The sequence below is a fragment of the Panulirus ornatus genome, chromosome 14 (genome assembly GCF_036320965.1).
Source record: "Panulirus ornatus isolate Po-2019 chromosome 14, ASM3632096v1, whole genome shotgun sequence".
Taxonomy (NCBI): Eukaryota; Metazoa; Arthropoda; class Malacostraca; order Decapoda; family Palinuridae; genus Panulirus; species Panulirus ornatus.
In genome coordinates, this window is record NC_092237.1 from 42,023,319 (window position 1) to 42,037,171 (window position 13,853).

The 13,853-nt window shown below is 47.8% G+C and overlaps 1 protein-coding gene across 1 annotated transcript in view; it reads left to right on the top strand.

Annotated features, from left to right (window-relative positions):
• LOC139753351 (von Willebrand factor A domain-containing protein 7-like) overlaps positions 1-9,879 on the top strand; it is a 64,558-nt gene extending 54,679 nt beyond the window's left edge. Inside the window, exons 21-26 of the mRNA XM_071669707.1 lie at positions 197-377; positions 1,428-1,527; positions 2,086-2,291; positions 5,519-5,637; positions 8,460-8,613; positions 9,186-9,879. Coding sequence (XP_071525808.1) covers positions 197-377; positions 1,428-1,527; positions 2,086-2,291; positions 5,519-5,637; positions 8,460-8,613; positions 9,186-9,778 — 1,353 coding nt within the window. The 3' untranslated portion in view covers positions 9,779-9,879. The remainder of the gene's footprint in view (positions 1-196; positions 378-1,427; positions 1,528-2,085; positions 2,292-5,518; positions 5,638-8,459; positions 8,614-9,185) is intronic.
• The last annotated feature ends 3,974 nt before the right edge of the window (positions 9,880-13,853 follow it).

Genomic DNA, 13,853 nt, shown 5'->3' on the forward strand with positions numbered 1-13,853 from the left:
TCTTCAAATCACGTGTTGACCCGTTAGCATCTTAGTGTAAGTGGTATGACAACCTGTAAAAGAAAATGGTATTAGCCACTCTTCCTTTACCTCTTCCCGGCGGCCTTACACCTCAACCAGTCTGTCCTACACACCCATCCACTTGAATTACCCACCCGATGATTTGTCTTACCAACCTCCTAATCGCCACTTCCAGGTGTGCTACCGGCCGTACGGGATCGGTGCGACGACCCTGTGCGAGCAGACAGCCACCAACACGTACAACATGCGCGGCCTGGAGGCGTGCGCCGTGTACGAGGTGACTGTCACCAGCCTGGCGCCCTCGGGTCTCCCCAGCTCCGACTCCCTCGTCTTCATGGTCAACACAGATGAAGCAGGTCAGTCAGTACCGGTGCTCTGGCCAGGGGAGCAGGTTAGGCAGGGCTTCTGTAACGTGACCAAACTTGAAAATACATATTACATTTTGGGTCTTATCCATATACTTTCAATTCTAGCATTTTGCGGCAGACGATTGCCTCGTTTACAATCATTCTGGCGTGTTGTTCTAGCAAGAGGCTAGGAATCATTTCAATCCCCAAGTCCCTCTCGCACACATATTCCTCGTATCGAGGCCTTTTTCCGCTGTGTCCCATCCTCATCACTGTATCTGCAGCCATGTGCCACACCATCTTTAGAGTTTGTTTAAGTTCCTTTGTAAGCTGATGCAAGCCTCGTCATTCTCCTGACCTTAGCACCACCTGCAAACAAATTCAGGTATGAGCAAGTCCTCCTGGCGGGCCATGTACGGAAGTACACCACGAAGAGCAACGATGCCAGGACCCGGCCCTGCGGCACACCACTGGTAACCCAAACCAATTTCGGGACGTCACCTCCGACGTGCGTCCTGTGTTTTCTTCCACTGAGAAAGTTTTCTATCCATCCATGGAATCTCACCCTTATGGTCCCTGTGTGGTATGGCGCATAACTCCTGATTTGGCAGTCCAAGAACGCACAACTCACCCAGCTATACATCCACAATACACCCAACTTCCTTTCCCTATACCCATGCTTTCTCTTACTTATGTCGTCTCTGCAGATAACTATTAGTTTACAATCTGACTGACTTTCATGGTATTTGAAAGGCCACAGTCGTCAGTGAGACCGATTTGTAATTCAAGGCAATTTCTCGATCTTCTTTCGTAAAGACTGGCATGACATTAGCTCTCTTCCACTCTTGTGACACTACTCCCTCTTCTGGTGATATCCCAAATAGTATTTCAGGCGAGTTCTTGAGAGTTTCTGCATAAGCTTTTTAAGGCATCTGGTGGAGCCTTGTGTCTAATGTAAATTAAGGCCCTTTAACAGTCTGCTGACGTCCTTTGTAACATTTTCCATGCTCTCCAGCAATATGCTGGACGCCACAAAACTGACTAGTACGTCTTTTCCAGCTCCTGGAGCTCCGAGGAACGTGGAGGTTGCCCTCTCCACCCTAGACACCGTCACCATCACCTGGGATGATCCGCTTGACCGCGCCTTCTGCGTTGACAAGTAGGTCATCCAACCCTGACCCAGGTGGGTCATTTTGTCCTGCATACACCAGTAGGTCACCCAACCCTGACCCAGGTGGGTCATTTTGTCCTGCATACACCAGTAGGTCACCCAACCCTGACCCAGGTGGGTCATTTTGCCCTGCATACACCAGTAGGTCACCCAACCCTGACCCTGGTGGGTCATTTTGTCCTGCATACACCAGTAGGTCACACCACCATGACCCGGGTGGGTCATTCTATGATACATAAACCAGTGGGTCACACTACCCTTACGTTGGTGGATCATCTGTGCTACAGATTCATTCACAGACTGACCTTCGCCCAGCCTTGGCTGCATTATCTGACCAAGAAGGTGACAAACCTTGGTTAAGTATTCACTCCGTCAGGCACAGCAGCAGACTGCTTCTTGCCAGTACCTGCATGTTGTAAATTCTATTTTCTAAGTCACTCCTTATTACCTGCTCGTGCGTCTTTCTTGATTTATCCCGATCTCTTATCATCTTTCAAGGTCCACTTTTTTTTCCACCTAAAGTCTCCTGTTATGTTTGACCTGCAGATACCAGGTGTCGTACAGTGAGAAGGTCGACACTGCGAAACAGACGAAGGAGGTTGGTAGGGTGGAGGTAGAGCCGTCCAGCGACAATATCGTCACCATCTCCGACCTCATCCCCTGCACCAACTACACCTTCCAGGTCGCTGCCGTCTCCAGATCTGGCTACAAGGGGCCCTACTCTGAACGGGATGCTGGAACCCTTGAAGGAGGTATGTGGTCGAAAGGATATCTGTTGTGTCTCCTCTGGAGGACTTGGGCTGACAATCTGAATGCATCACTTGCTCTTACACATGACTACATCTTTTTCTAGGATAAGGAAATACTTCTAGGATAAGGAAAGAGAAACAACACTGTAGCTCAGGGCAAGTGAGTTTTCAGGTCAGAATGTAAGAACTTATCCGGTGGATGGCTTTAGGGCGGGGGTTCTTAACCATATATGTGTGGACCACTTACGGACACCCGCTATGTCTGTGGACCACCTTCAGCAAAAACCGAGTATCATACCGGGTCTGAAGTCACAATCAAGAACAAACATTACCATCCAAACTCTCATCGGAGATAGTACTGATAAAAATGTAATTATTTATTTATTTATTGTACTTTGTCGCTGTCTCCCGCGTTAGCGAGGTAGCGCAAGGAAACAGACGAAAGAATGGCCCAGCTCACCCATATACACATGTATATACATACATGTTCACACACGCACATATACATACCTATACATTTCAGCGTATACATATATGTACATACACAGACATATACATATATACACATGTACATAATTCATACTTGCTGCCTTTATTCTTTCCCGTCGCCACCCCGCCACACATGAAATGACAACCCGCTCCCCCTGCAAGCGCGCGAGGTAGCACTAGGAAAAGACAACAAAGGCCACATTTGTTCACACTCAGTCTCTAGCTGTCATGTATAATGCGCCGAAACCACAACTCCCTTTCCACATCCAGGCCCCACAAAACTTTCTATGGTTTACCCCAGACGCTTCACACGCCCTTGTTCAATCCACTGGCAGCACGTCGACCTCGGTATACCACATCGTTCCAGTTCACTCTATTCCTTGCACGCCTTTCACTCTCCTGCATGTTCAGGCCCCTATCGCTTAAAATCTTTTTCACTCCATCCTTCCACCTCCAATTTGGTCTCCCACTTCTCGTTCCCTCCACCTCTGACACATATCCTCTTTGTCAATGTTTCCTCACTCATTCTCTTCATGTGACCAAACCATTTCAATAAACCCTTTTCTGCTCTCTCAACCATACTCTTTTTATTAATACACATCTCTCTTACCCTTTCATTACTTTCATTATCAAACCTCCTCGCACCACATATTGTCCTCAAACATCTCATTTCCAACACATCCACCCTCCTTCATACAACCCTATCTATATCCCACTCTTCGCAACCATATAACATTGTTGGAACCACTATTCCTTCAAACATACCCATTTTTGCTTTCTGAGATAATGCTCTCGCCTTCCACACATTTTTCAACGCTCCCAGAGCTATCGCCCCCTCCCCCACCTTGTGATTCACTTCCGCTTCCATGGTTCCATCCGCTGCCAAATCCACTCCCAGATATCTAAAACGCTTCACTTCCTCCAGTTTTTCTCCATTCAAACTTGCCTCCCAATTGACTTGTCCCTCAACCCTACTTTACCTAATAACCTTGCTCTTATTCACATTTACACTCAGCTTTTTTCTTTCACACACTTTACCAAACTCAGTCACCAGCTTCTGCAGTTTCTCACCCGAATCAGCCACCAGCGCTGTATCATCAGCGAACAACAACTATCTATGTTTATTCATTTACTGAATCTACTGTTTATCTATCTGTTTATATTTATCCTTCTGTAAACGACTGGAAAATGGACCATGGACCACATGTTAAGAAACCTTGCTTTGGACCCCGTCATCTCCCAACTGTAAACTCGGAGTATCTCATCAAAGTCTGTAACTCTTGACCTAAGAATCTACTTACGGCTAGATTTGTCTGATGTCAGTCCCAGTGATGGATAGAAGCTCGTAGGCAAACGTTTTACTTTGCCTCATTAGAATGAGGCGAAGTATTTTTTCTTCATGAGGATTGTTGACACATGGAATCATTCAGTAATAAAAGTGGTTAAAAGCAACACCGCAGATACCTGTGCGAATAGACATGGCCAAGAATTCGCTTCGAGTCCACGACTGACGATTAGTTGAGCCTTCTTAGTGTACAATTACATACCTATAAGTCATCATCAGTTCGCTCTTCTACTCCTACCACACTAAATTCTCATATCTATTCCATCACCACAAACAGCCTCGAGAGGACCCAGTGGTCTGCTGCTGTTTATTCTTCATTGTATGGCTTTGTAAGTGAAGAATCATCGACACCAGAACAGGACTTGCAATTTCTCCATTGCTAGGCTTGGCTCTTCGTGTGATGAGGGGTTTCCAGTATAGGTATTGCCGGGATACCGTATATATTTGCCGTGTTGACTGGTGGGATTTCAGACTCGTCAGAGGAAATGGGAAACTTGTTCGGAGTTTTATGAAGGAAAAGAGGAAGACGTTGGTTTTAGAGACAGTAGATACAAGTGGGTTACGAGACAAGACATCACGCAGATCGAACAAGACACAAAGAAAACAGCTGCAAAGAGTGTAGGAATGTAGTGATGAGTCACCACTAGCCAAGCCTGTATACCTTTACTAACACACACTCCTGCACACCCAACAAAGCCTGTGCCTCTCCTAACACACACTCCAGCACACCTTACAAAGCCTGTGGCTTCACTAGCACAGCCTCCACCACTACTAACAAAGCCTATACCTTTACTGACACAATCTCCATCACTACTGACAAAGCCTATGCCTCTAATAATACAGCCTCCAGCACTTCTAATACATCCTATATATCTAAGAACAGTCTCCACTAACAAAACCTACGACCGCTCGGGGCAACACAGCGTCTTATTTCTTAATCAACACAGTGCTTGCCAGCACCAACACATCTCCGACAGTGACCATCCCTTCCCTCAGGCCAGACCACCTGGCTTGGTCCTTGACTCTGTGTGGTCTGTGTATCTATTGAACTATGTAACTCAGCAATTCTCCGTCTGACCTTCAAAAATTCCACTACCCTATGAAGATCCCCGCAGCAATCTTCTCCCCCTTTCAAAATAGGGTCATTAGATTCACAACATAGCTATTGTATTATCATAGCTCCATACCCCTCAAAATGCAGCCTCCTACCTCGCCAACACAGCTTTCTATCCCACTCGTGCCGCTTCCTCTTGTTAACTCGGTCCTTCACACGGCCCCTAACCTCAGTAACACAGCCCGTTACATTCGCTAGCAGAGCTTGTTATCAGTAACACAGCCCGTTACCTTCGCTAACACAGCCCGTTATCCTCATGAAAGGCTGTCGTCTGCCCAACAGAGCCCAGTCCCGTGGACTCCTTGGCGTTGGACATGATCACCACAGTGTCGCTGCACGTCAGCTGGGACGCCAGCATGCAGTGTGTCGACCACTTCCTCCTCTGTTACTACAACGACGAGGTACGACCACGCCCCTCCACCCGCCTGCCTCTCACATCCCTCCGCCAGCCTCTCACGTCCTTCCACCTGCCTCACACGTCCCTCCACCTGCCTTTCACCTCCCTCCACCTGCCCCTCCTAGAACCTTTCCAGGCCCAGGAAAGACCACGTCCCTCCACATGCCTCTCACGTAGCGTTGGGACCAGGACAAGAGTCGTCCGCGCCTGTTATTTTGAACAAATCCCTTTATCACATGCATTCCTCACCCACTTTGGACTCTTACCGTTTCTTACCACTGTGTACTTGTTCCCTCTCACAACCACTGAATACATGCTCCCTCCCACACCACTGTGTACATGCTCCCTCCCACACCACTGTGTACATGCTCCCTCCCACACCACTGTGTACATGCTCCCTCCCACACCACTGTGTACTTGTTCCCTCTCACAACCACTGAATACATGCTCCCTCCCACACCACTGTGTACATGCTCCCTCCCACACCACTGTGTACTTGTTCCCTCTCACAACCACTGAATACATGCTCCCTCCCACACCACTGTGTACATGCTCCCTCCCACACCACTGTGTACATGCTCCCTCCCACACCACTGTGTACATGCTCCCTCCCACACCACTGTGTACTTGTTCCCTCTCACAACCACTGAATACATGCTCCCTCCCACACCACTGTGTACATGCTCCCTCCCACACCACTGTGTACATGCTCCCTCCCACACCACTGTGTACATGCTCCCTCCCACACCACTGTGTACTTGTTCCCTCTCACAACCACTGAATACATGCTCCCTCCCACACCACTGTGTACATGCTCCCTCCCACACCACTGTGTACATGCTCCCTCCCACACCACTGTGTACATGCTCCCTCCCACACCACTGTGTACATGCTCCCTCCCACACCACTGTGTACATGCTCCCTCCCACACCACTGTGTACTTGTTCCCTCTCACAACCACTGAAACATGCTCCCTCCCACACCACTGTGTACATGCTCCCTCCCACACCACTGTGTACATGCTCCCTCCCACACCACTGTGTACTTGTTCCCTCTCACAACCACTGAATACATGCTCCCTCCCACACCACTGTGTACATGCTCCCTCCCACACCACTGTGTACTTGTTCCCTCTCACAACCACTGAATACATGCTCCCTCCCACACCACTGTGTACATGCTCCCTCCCACACCACTGTGTACTTGTTCCCTCTCACAACCACTGAATACATGCTCCCTCCCACACCACTGTGTACATGCTCCCTCCCACACCACTGTGTACTTGTTCCCTCTCACAACCACTGAATACATGCTCCCTCCCACACCACTGTGTACATGCTCCCTCCCACACCACTGTGTACATGCTCCCTCCCACACCACTGTGTACATGCTCCCTCCCACACCACTGAATACATGCTCCCTCCCACACCACTGTGTACTTGTTCCCTCTCACAACCACTGAATACATGCTCCCTCCCACACCACTGTGTACATGCTCCCTCCCACACCACTGTGTACATGCTCCCTCCCACACCACTGTGTACATGCTCCCTCCCACACCACTGTGTACTTGTTCCCTCTCACAACCACTGAATACATGCTCCCTCCCACACCACTGTGTACATGCTCCCTCCCACACCACTGTGTACATGCTCCCTCCCACACCACTGTGTACATGCTCCCTCCCACACCACTGTGTACATGCTCCCTCCCACACCACTGTGTACTTGTTCCCTCTCACAACCACTGAATACATGCTCCCTCCCACACCACTGTGTACATGCTCCCTCCCACACCACTGTGTACATGCTCCCTCCCACACCACTGTGTACTTGTTCCCTCTCACAACCACTGAATACATGCTCCCTCCCACACCACTGTGTACATGCTCCCTCCCACACCACTGTGTACTTGTTCCCTCTCACAACCACTGAATACATGCTCCCTCCCACACCACTGTGTACATGCTCCCTCCCACACCACTGTGTACATGCTCCCTCCCACACCACTGTGTACATGCTCCCTCCCACACCACTGTGTACTTGTTCCCTCTCACAACCACTGAATACATGCTCCCTCCCACACCACTGTGTACATGCTCCCTCCCACACCACTGTGTACATGCTCCCTCCCACACCACTGTGTACTTGTTCCCTCTCACAACCACTGAATACATGCTCCCTCCCACACCACTGTGTACATGCTCCCTCCCACACCACTGTGTACATGCTCCCTCCCACACCACTGTGTACATGCTCCCTCCCACACCACTGTGTACTTGTTCCCTCTCACAACCACTGAATACATGCTCCCTCCCACACCACTGTGTACATGCTCCCTCCCACACCACTGTGTACTTGTTCCCTCTCACAACCACTGAATACATGCTCCCTCCCACACCACTGTGTACATGCTCCCTCCCACACCACTGTGTACTTGTTCCCTCTCACAACCACTGAATACATGCTCCCTCCCACACCACTGTGTACATGCTCCCTCCCACACCACTGTGTACATGCTCCCTCCCACACCACTGTGTACTTGTTCCCTCTCACAACCACTGAATACATGCTCCCTCCCACACCACTGTGTACATGCTCCCTCCCACACCACTGTGTACTTGTTCCCTCTCACAACCACTGAATACATGCTCCCTCCCACACCACTGTGTACTTGTTCCCTCTCACAACCACTCAGTGTACATTTCCTGGAGTGATGAATGACCGCGTCCTCATCTTGTGGTCAGGTCAGGTCAGGTCAGGTCAGGTCAGGTCAGGTCAGGGAGTAGCCAACAGTCCTCTCACCGGACGCTCTCCTCTCCTACAGGAAGTTGGGGAAGTGTGTAACACGTTGAAGGACACGGAGGAGACGCTAACGAAGCTCCTCTCCTGCACGGCTTACCACGTCTCCGTCACGCCCGTCACGCCCTCCGGCGCCCACGGCAACACCACCTGGCAGTCTGACAGTACACTCGAGGCTGGTAAGTCAGACAGCAGTTCTACGCTAAGTCACTACTCCTCCCTCAGTCATTACTCTTCCGGAAGTCACTTGTCTTTCTGTGTCACTCGTCTTCCGTAACCCATTACTCCCGTAAGTCACTAGTCTTCCGTAAGTCACTAGTCTTCCGTAAGTCACTAATCTTTCTAAGTCACTAGTCTTCCTTAAGTCATTAGTCTTCCGTAAGTCACTGGTCTACCGTAAGTCACTAATCTGCCGTAATCACTCAAGTCACGGTCAGGCATACTGAAGTGTTGCCAACTCTGTTCCACGACACTAGGATCATAGTCACACATGATGAAGTGTTACCAACTACACGGATGGCCTTAACGAAATGAAATTGTCTGTCCGAACATTTATGACAGCCGTGAAATGGTCAGTGGGAGACGAAACTTTAAGGGTATTTTGTTAATGCTGATATTGTATAGTCTGTGTGGATAGTTATAATGTAAACTGCGTTGTATAATGTTTTATGGAGAGAGAGAGAGAGAGAGAGAGAGAGAGAGAGAGAGAGAGAGATTTCTCTCGTTTATCGTCCATCATAATACCTTGCAGCTCCTGGCGAGCCCCAGAACCTGACGGTCGTGCAGGAAACCCCTCACAGTATTGAGGTCAACTTCGACCCGCCAGTGGTGAACCCTCAGTGCGCTGTTGAGTATGACTACCAGATCACCGACCAGGGCACTGCCAAGGTTCACGAAGCCACCATCCACTCGCCCAGGCTCGATAACAACATGAACAACCTGGAGGCCTGCACCGCCTACGAGATCAGGGTGCGCGCGGTGTCTCCCGGCGGACTACGAAGTAAATGGGTGACCACGCGAGCCGCCACCTCCGAACAGGTCACCAGCGAACCCCGCAAGCTCGAGCTGAGGCAGAAGTCGGAGACGATGCTTGACCTGACCTGGTGGAGCCCAGACGAAAACGATAAGTGCGCGCAGTCCTACCACCTAGAGTGGACGGGTCCCGGGGGCGTGACAGACTCGAAGAACATCTTGCCGCCAGCCGAAGGTGAGCTGCCTTTCGAAGTGGAGGCACAAGTGACAGATCTGAGTCCCTGCACCGAGTACGCCATCACTGTGGCCGCCGTCACCCCACTGGGCACCTTGGGTCCTGTCATCAGCCTCTCTGCCTCGACTGACTGTTGAGAGGCAGTCGCTGTGGTCCCCTCCAGGGCTGCAGTAGCACACCACACGCCATAACCCTTTGTTGTCATTCCAGCTGCTCGACTAAAGAAAACTGTGTCATAGTGGATTGTTTTAGACCCTGCTTTAAGCCCATGGCTTCTCATCATCTAGCTATATACTATAACAACTAACCCATGACCCTTATCATCTAGCTATATACTATAACAGCTAACCCATGACCCTTATCATCTAGCTATATACTATAACAGCTAACCTTGCCTCTTATCATGTAGTTGTATACTATAACAACTGATCCATGACCTCTTATAATGTAGCTATATACTATAACAACTTTTCCGTGGTCTCTTATAACCTAGCTGCATATCATAACAACTATCCCATGATCTCTTATAACATAGTTGTATACTATAACTATTCCATGATCTCATAACCTAGTTGTATGTTATAACATCTATTACATGGTCTCATATAACCTAGTTGTATACTATAACAACTATTACATGGTCTCTTATAACCTAGTTGTATACTATAACAACAATAACATGGTCTCTTATAACCTAGTTGTATACTATAAGAACAATAACATGGTCTCTTATAGTTGTATACTATAACAACAATAACATGGTCTCATATAACCTAGTTGTATACTATAACAACTATAACATGGTCTCTTATAGTTGTATACTATAACAACAATAACATGGTCTCATATAACCTAGTTGTATACTATAACAACTATAACATGGTCTCATACAACCTAGTTGTATACTATAACAACTATAACATGGTCTCATATAACCTAGATGTATACTATAACAACTATAACATGGTCTCATATAACCTAGTTGTATACTATAACAACTATAACATGGTCTCATACAACCTAGTTGTATAGTATAACAACAATATTTCTGCGGAGCACAGGTCTGTAATGAGCCATCAGGGTTTTCCCTGGCACACGACCAGCTCGGCAGGTCACATCGTTCATCTGTGTCGACCTTCGTCAACCGTTGGTGTTGACATGTCCTGAGCCCGGGCCAGCTAAGGCCTCGGTCACTACGGTGTCTGTTGCTTACTCTCGTCTGCTTCACTGGTCAGGCCGCTGCCAGCAGGAGACACGACAACAATTATGGTTACTAAAGATGAAGAGATAATAACATTGTTCCTACAATGGCGATGGAATGATTAGTTTTGAGTAACAGTTCGTGACTTATGAACTGCATTGCAAACATTCATTGGTATAGTTTTACATGGTACTAAGAAAATACAGAGGATATATATCTATATATAGAGTGACGGGAATTACTGAATGTATTTAGGATAATTCAAGTCATGAGAACTAAGGATTCTCCACCATCTGTGACCAATAGATTACAACCAAGTGGTTTTGTTTTACATGAGGTTAGATGGTGAGTCCTTTGAGGTGGGGTGGGGGGGGGGGGGAGGTAAAGAGGAGCTGTCTGGTGTCTGTGCAATACAGGATACTCTGGGTCTGTGTCTAGTGAAGGAGACTCTCTGAGGTGTGTGTGTGTGTGTGTGTGTGTGTGTATAGTGGTGGAGACTCTCTGGGGGTCTGTGCGTGTAGTGACGGGACTCTCTGGGGGTCTGTGCGTGTAGTGAGGGGACTCTCTGGGGGTCTGTGCGTGCCGAGGTTTCACCACTTTGAGATAATGTGTAAGTCAACATCCGGCAACTGTGGCGCGGAGTATCATCCACCCTGACATGCCTGTCCTCTTGAATTACTGCTTAACTTATAGTTTGATATACCATGACATGAGGAAGGACTTTTAACCTTTAGGAAATGTTGAACTCATTGCGTCATGAGAGTGCTTTACTAATGGTACTCATGAAGTATGTTTACGACGCCTGACTAATGATAATGTGGGCCACAACACATACCATATTACGTATATCTTTATTATCAGTATACTTTGTCGCTGTCTCCCACGTTAGCGAGCTAGCACAAGGAAACAGACGAAAGAGTGGCCCAACCCCCCCCCCCCCAACAACAAACTCATTATATATACATACACGTCCACACACGCACATATACATACCTACACATTTCAATGTATACATACATATACATCCACAGGCAAAATACATGTATACAAATGTGCATACTCATACTTGCTGCCCTCAGCTATTCCCATCGCCACCCCGCCACACATGAAATCCCCCCCCCCCTCCCCAGCATGCGCGCGAGGTAGCGCTAGGAAAAGACAACAAAGGCCACATTCGTTCACACTCAGTCTCTACCTGTGATGTGTAATGCACCGAAACCACACCTCCCTTTTCACATCTAGGCCCAAAAAAACTTTCCATGGTTTACCCCAGACGCTTCACATGCCCTGGTTCAATCCATTGACAGCACGTCGACCCCGATATACCACATCCTTCAAATTTACTTTATTCCTTGCACGCCTTTCACCCTCCTGCATGTTCAGGCTCCGATCGCTCAAAATCTTTTTCACTCCATCCTTCCACCTTCAATTTGGTCTCCCACTTCTCCTCGTTCCCTCCACCTCTGACACATATATCCTCTTTGTCAATCTTTCTTACTCATTCTTTCCATGTGACCAAACCATTTCAAAACACTCTCTTCTGCTGTTTGAATCACACTCTTTTTATTACCACACATCTCTCTTACCCTTTCTTTACTTACTCGATCAAACCACCTCACATCACATATTGTCCTCAAACATCTCATTTCCAACACATCCACCCTCCTCCGCACAACTCTGTCTATAGCCCACTCCTCGCAACCATATAGCATTGTTAGAACCACTATTCCTTCAAACATTCCCATTTTTGCATTCCGAGACAATGTTCTCGCCTTCCACATATTTTTCAACGCTCCCAGAACTTTCACCCCCTCCCCCACCCTGTGACTCACTTCCGCTTGGTTCCATCCGCTGCCAAATCTACTCCCAGATATCTAAAACACTTCACTTCCTCCAGTTTCTCTCCATTCAAACTTACCTCCCAATTAACTTGTCCCGCAACCCTACTCTACCTAATAACCTTGCTCTTAGTCACATTTGCTCTCAGCTTTCTTCTTTCACACACTTTACCAAACTCAGTCACCAGCTTCTGCAGTTTCTCACCCGAATCAGCCACCAGCGCTGTATCATCAGCGAACAACAACTGACTCACTTCCCAGGCCCTCTCATCCACAACTGACAGCATACTTGCCCCTCTCTCCAAAACTCTTGCATTCACCTCCCTAACAACCCCATCCATAAACAAATTAAACAACCATGGAGACATCACGCACCCCTGCCGCAAATCGACATTCACTGAGAACCAATAACTTTCCTCTCTTCCTACTCGTACACATGCCTTATATCCTCGATAAAAACGTTTCACTGCATCTAGCAACTTGCCTCTCACACCATATACTCTTAATACCTTCCACAGAGCAACTTTATCAACTCTATCATATGCCCTCTCCAGATCTATAAATGCTACATACAAATCCATTTGCTTTTCTAAGTATTTCTCACATACATTCTTCAAAGCAAGCACCTGATCCACACGTCCTCTACCACTTCTGAAACCACACTGCTCTTCTCCAATCTGATGCTCTGTACATGCTTTCACGCTATCAATCAATACCCTCCCATATAGTTTCCCAGGAATACTCAACAAACTTATACCTCTGTAATTTGAGCACTCACTTTTATCCCCTTTGTCTTTATACAATGGCACTATACATGCATTCCACCAATCCTTAGGCACCTCACCATAAGTCATACATACATTAAATATCCTTACCAACCAGTCAACAACACAGTCACCCCCTTTTTTAATAAATTTCAATGCAATACCATTCAAACCCGCTGCCTTGCCGGCTTTCATCTTCCTCAAAGCTTTTACTACCTCTTCTCTGTTCACGAAATCATTCTCCCTAACTCTCTCACTTCGCACACCACCTCGACCAAAACACCCTATATCTGCCACTCTATCATCAAACACATTCAACAAACCTTCAAAATACTCACACCATCTCACATCACTTCTTGTTGTTACGTCCCCATTACCTCCCTTCACCGATGTTCCCATTTTTTCTCTT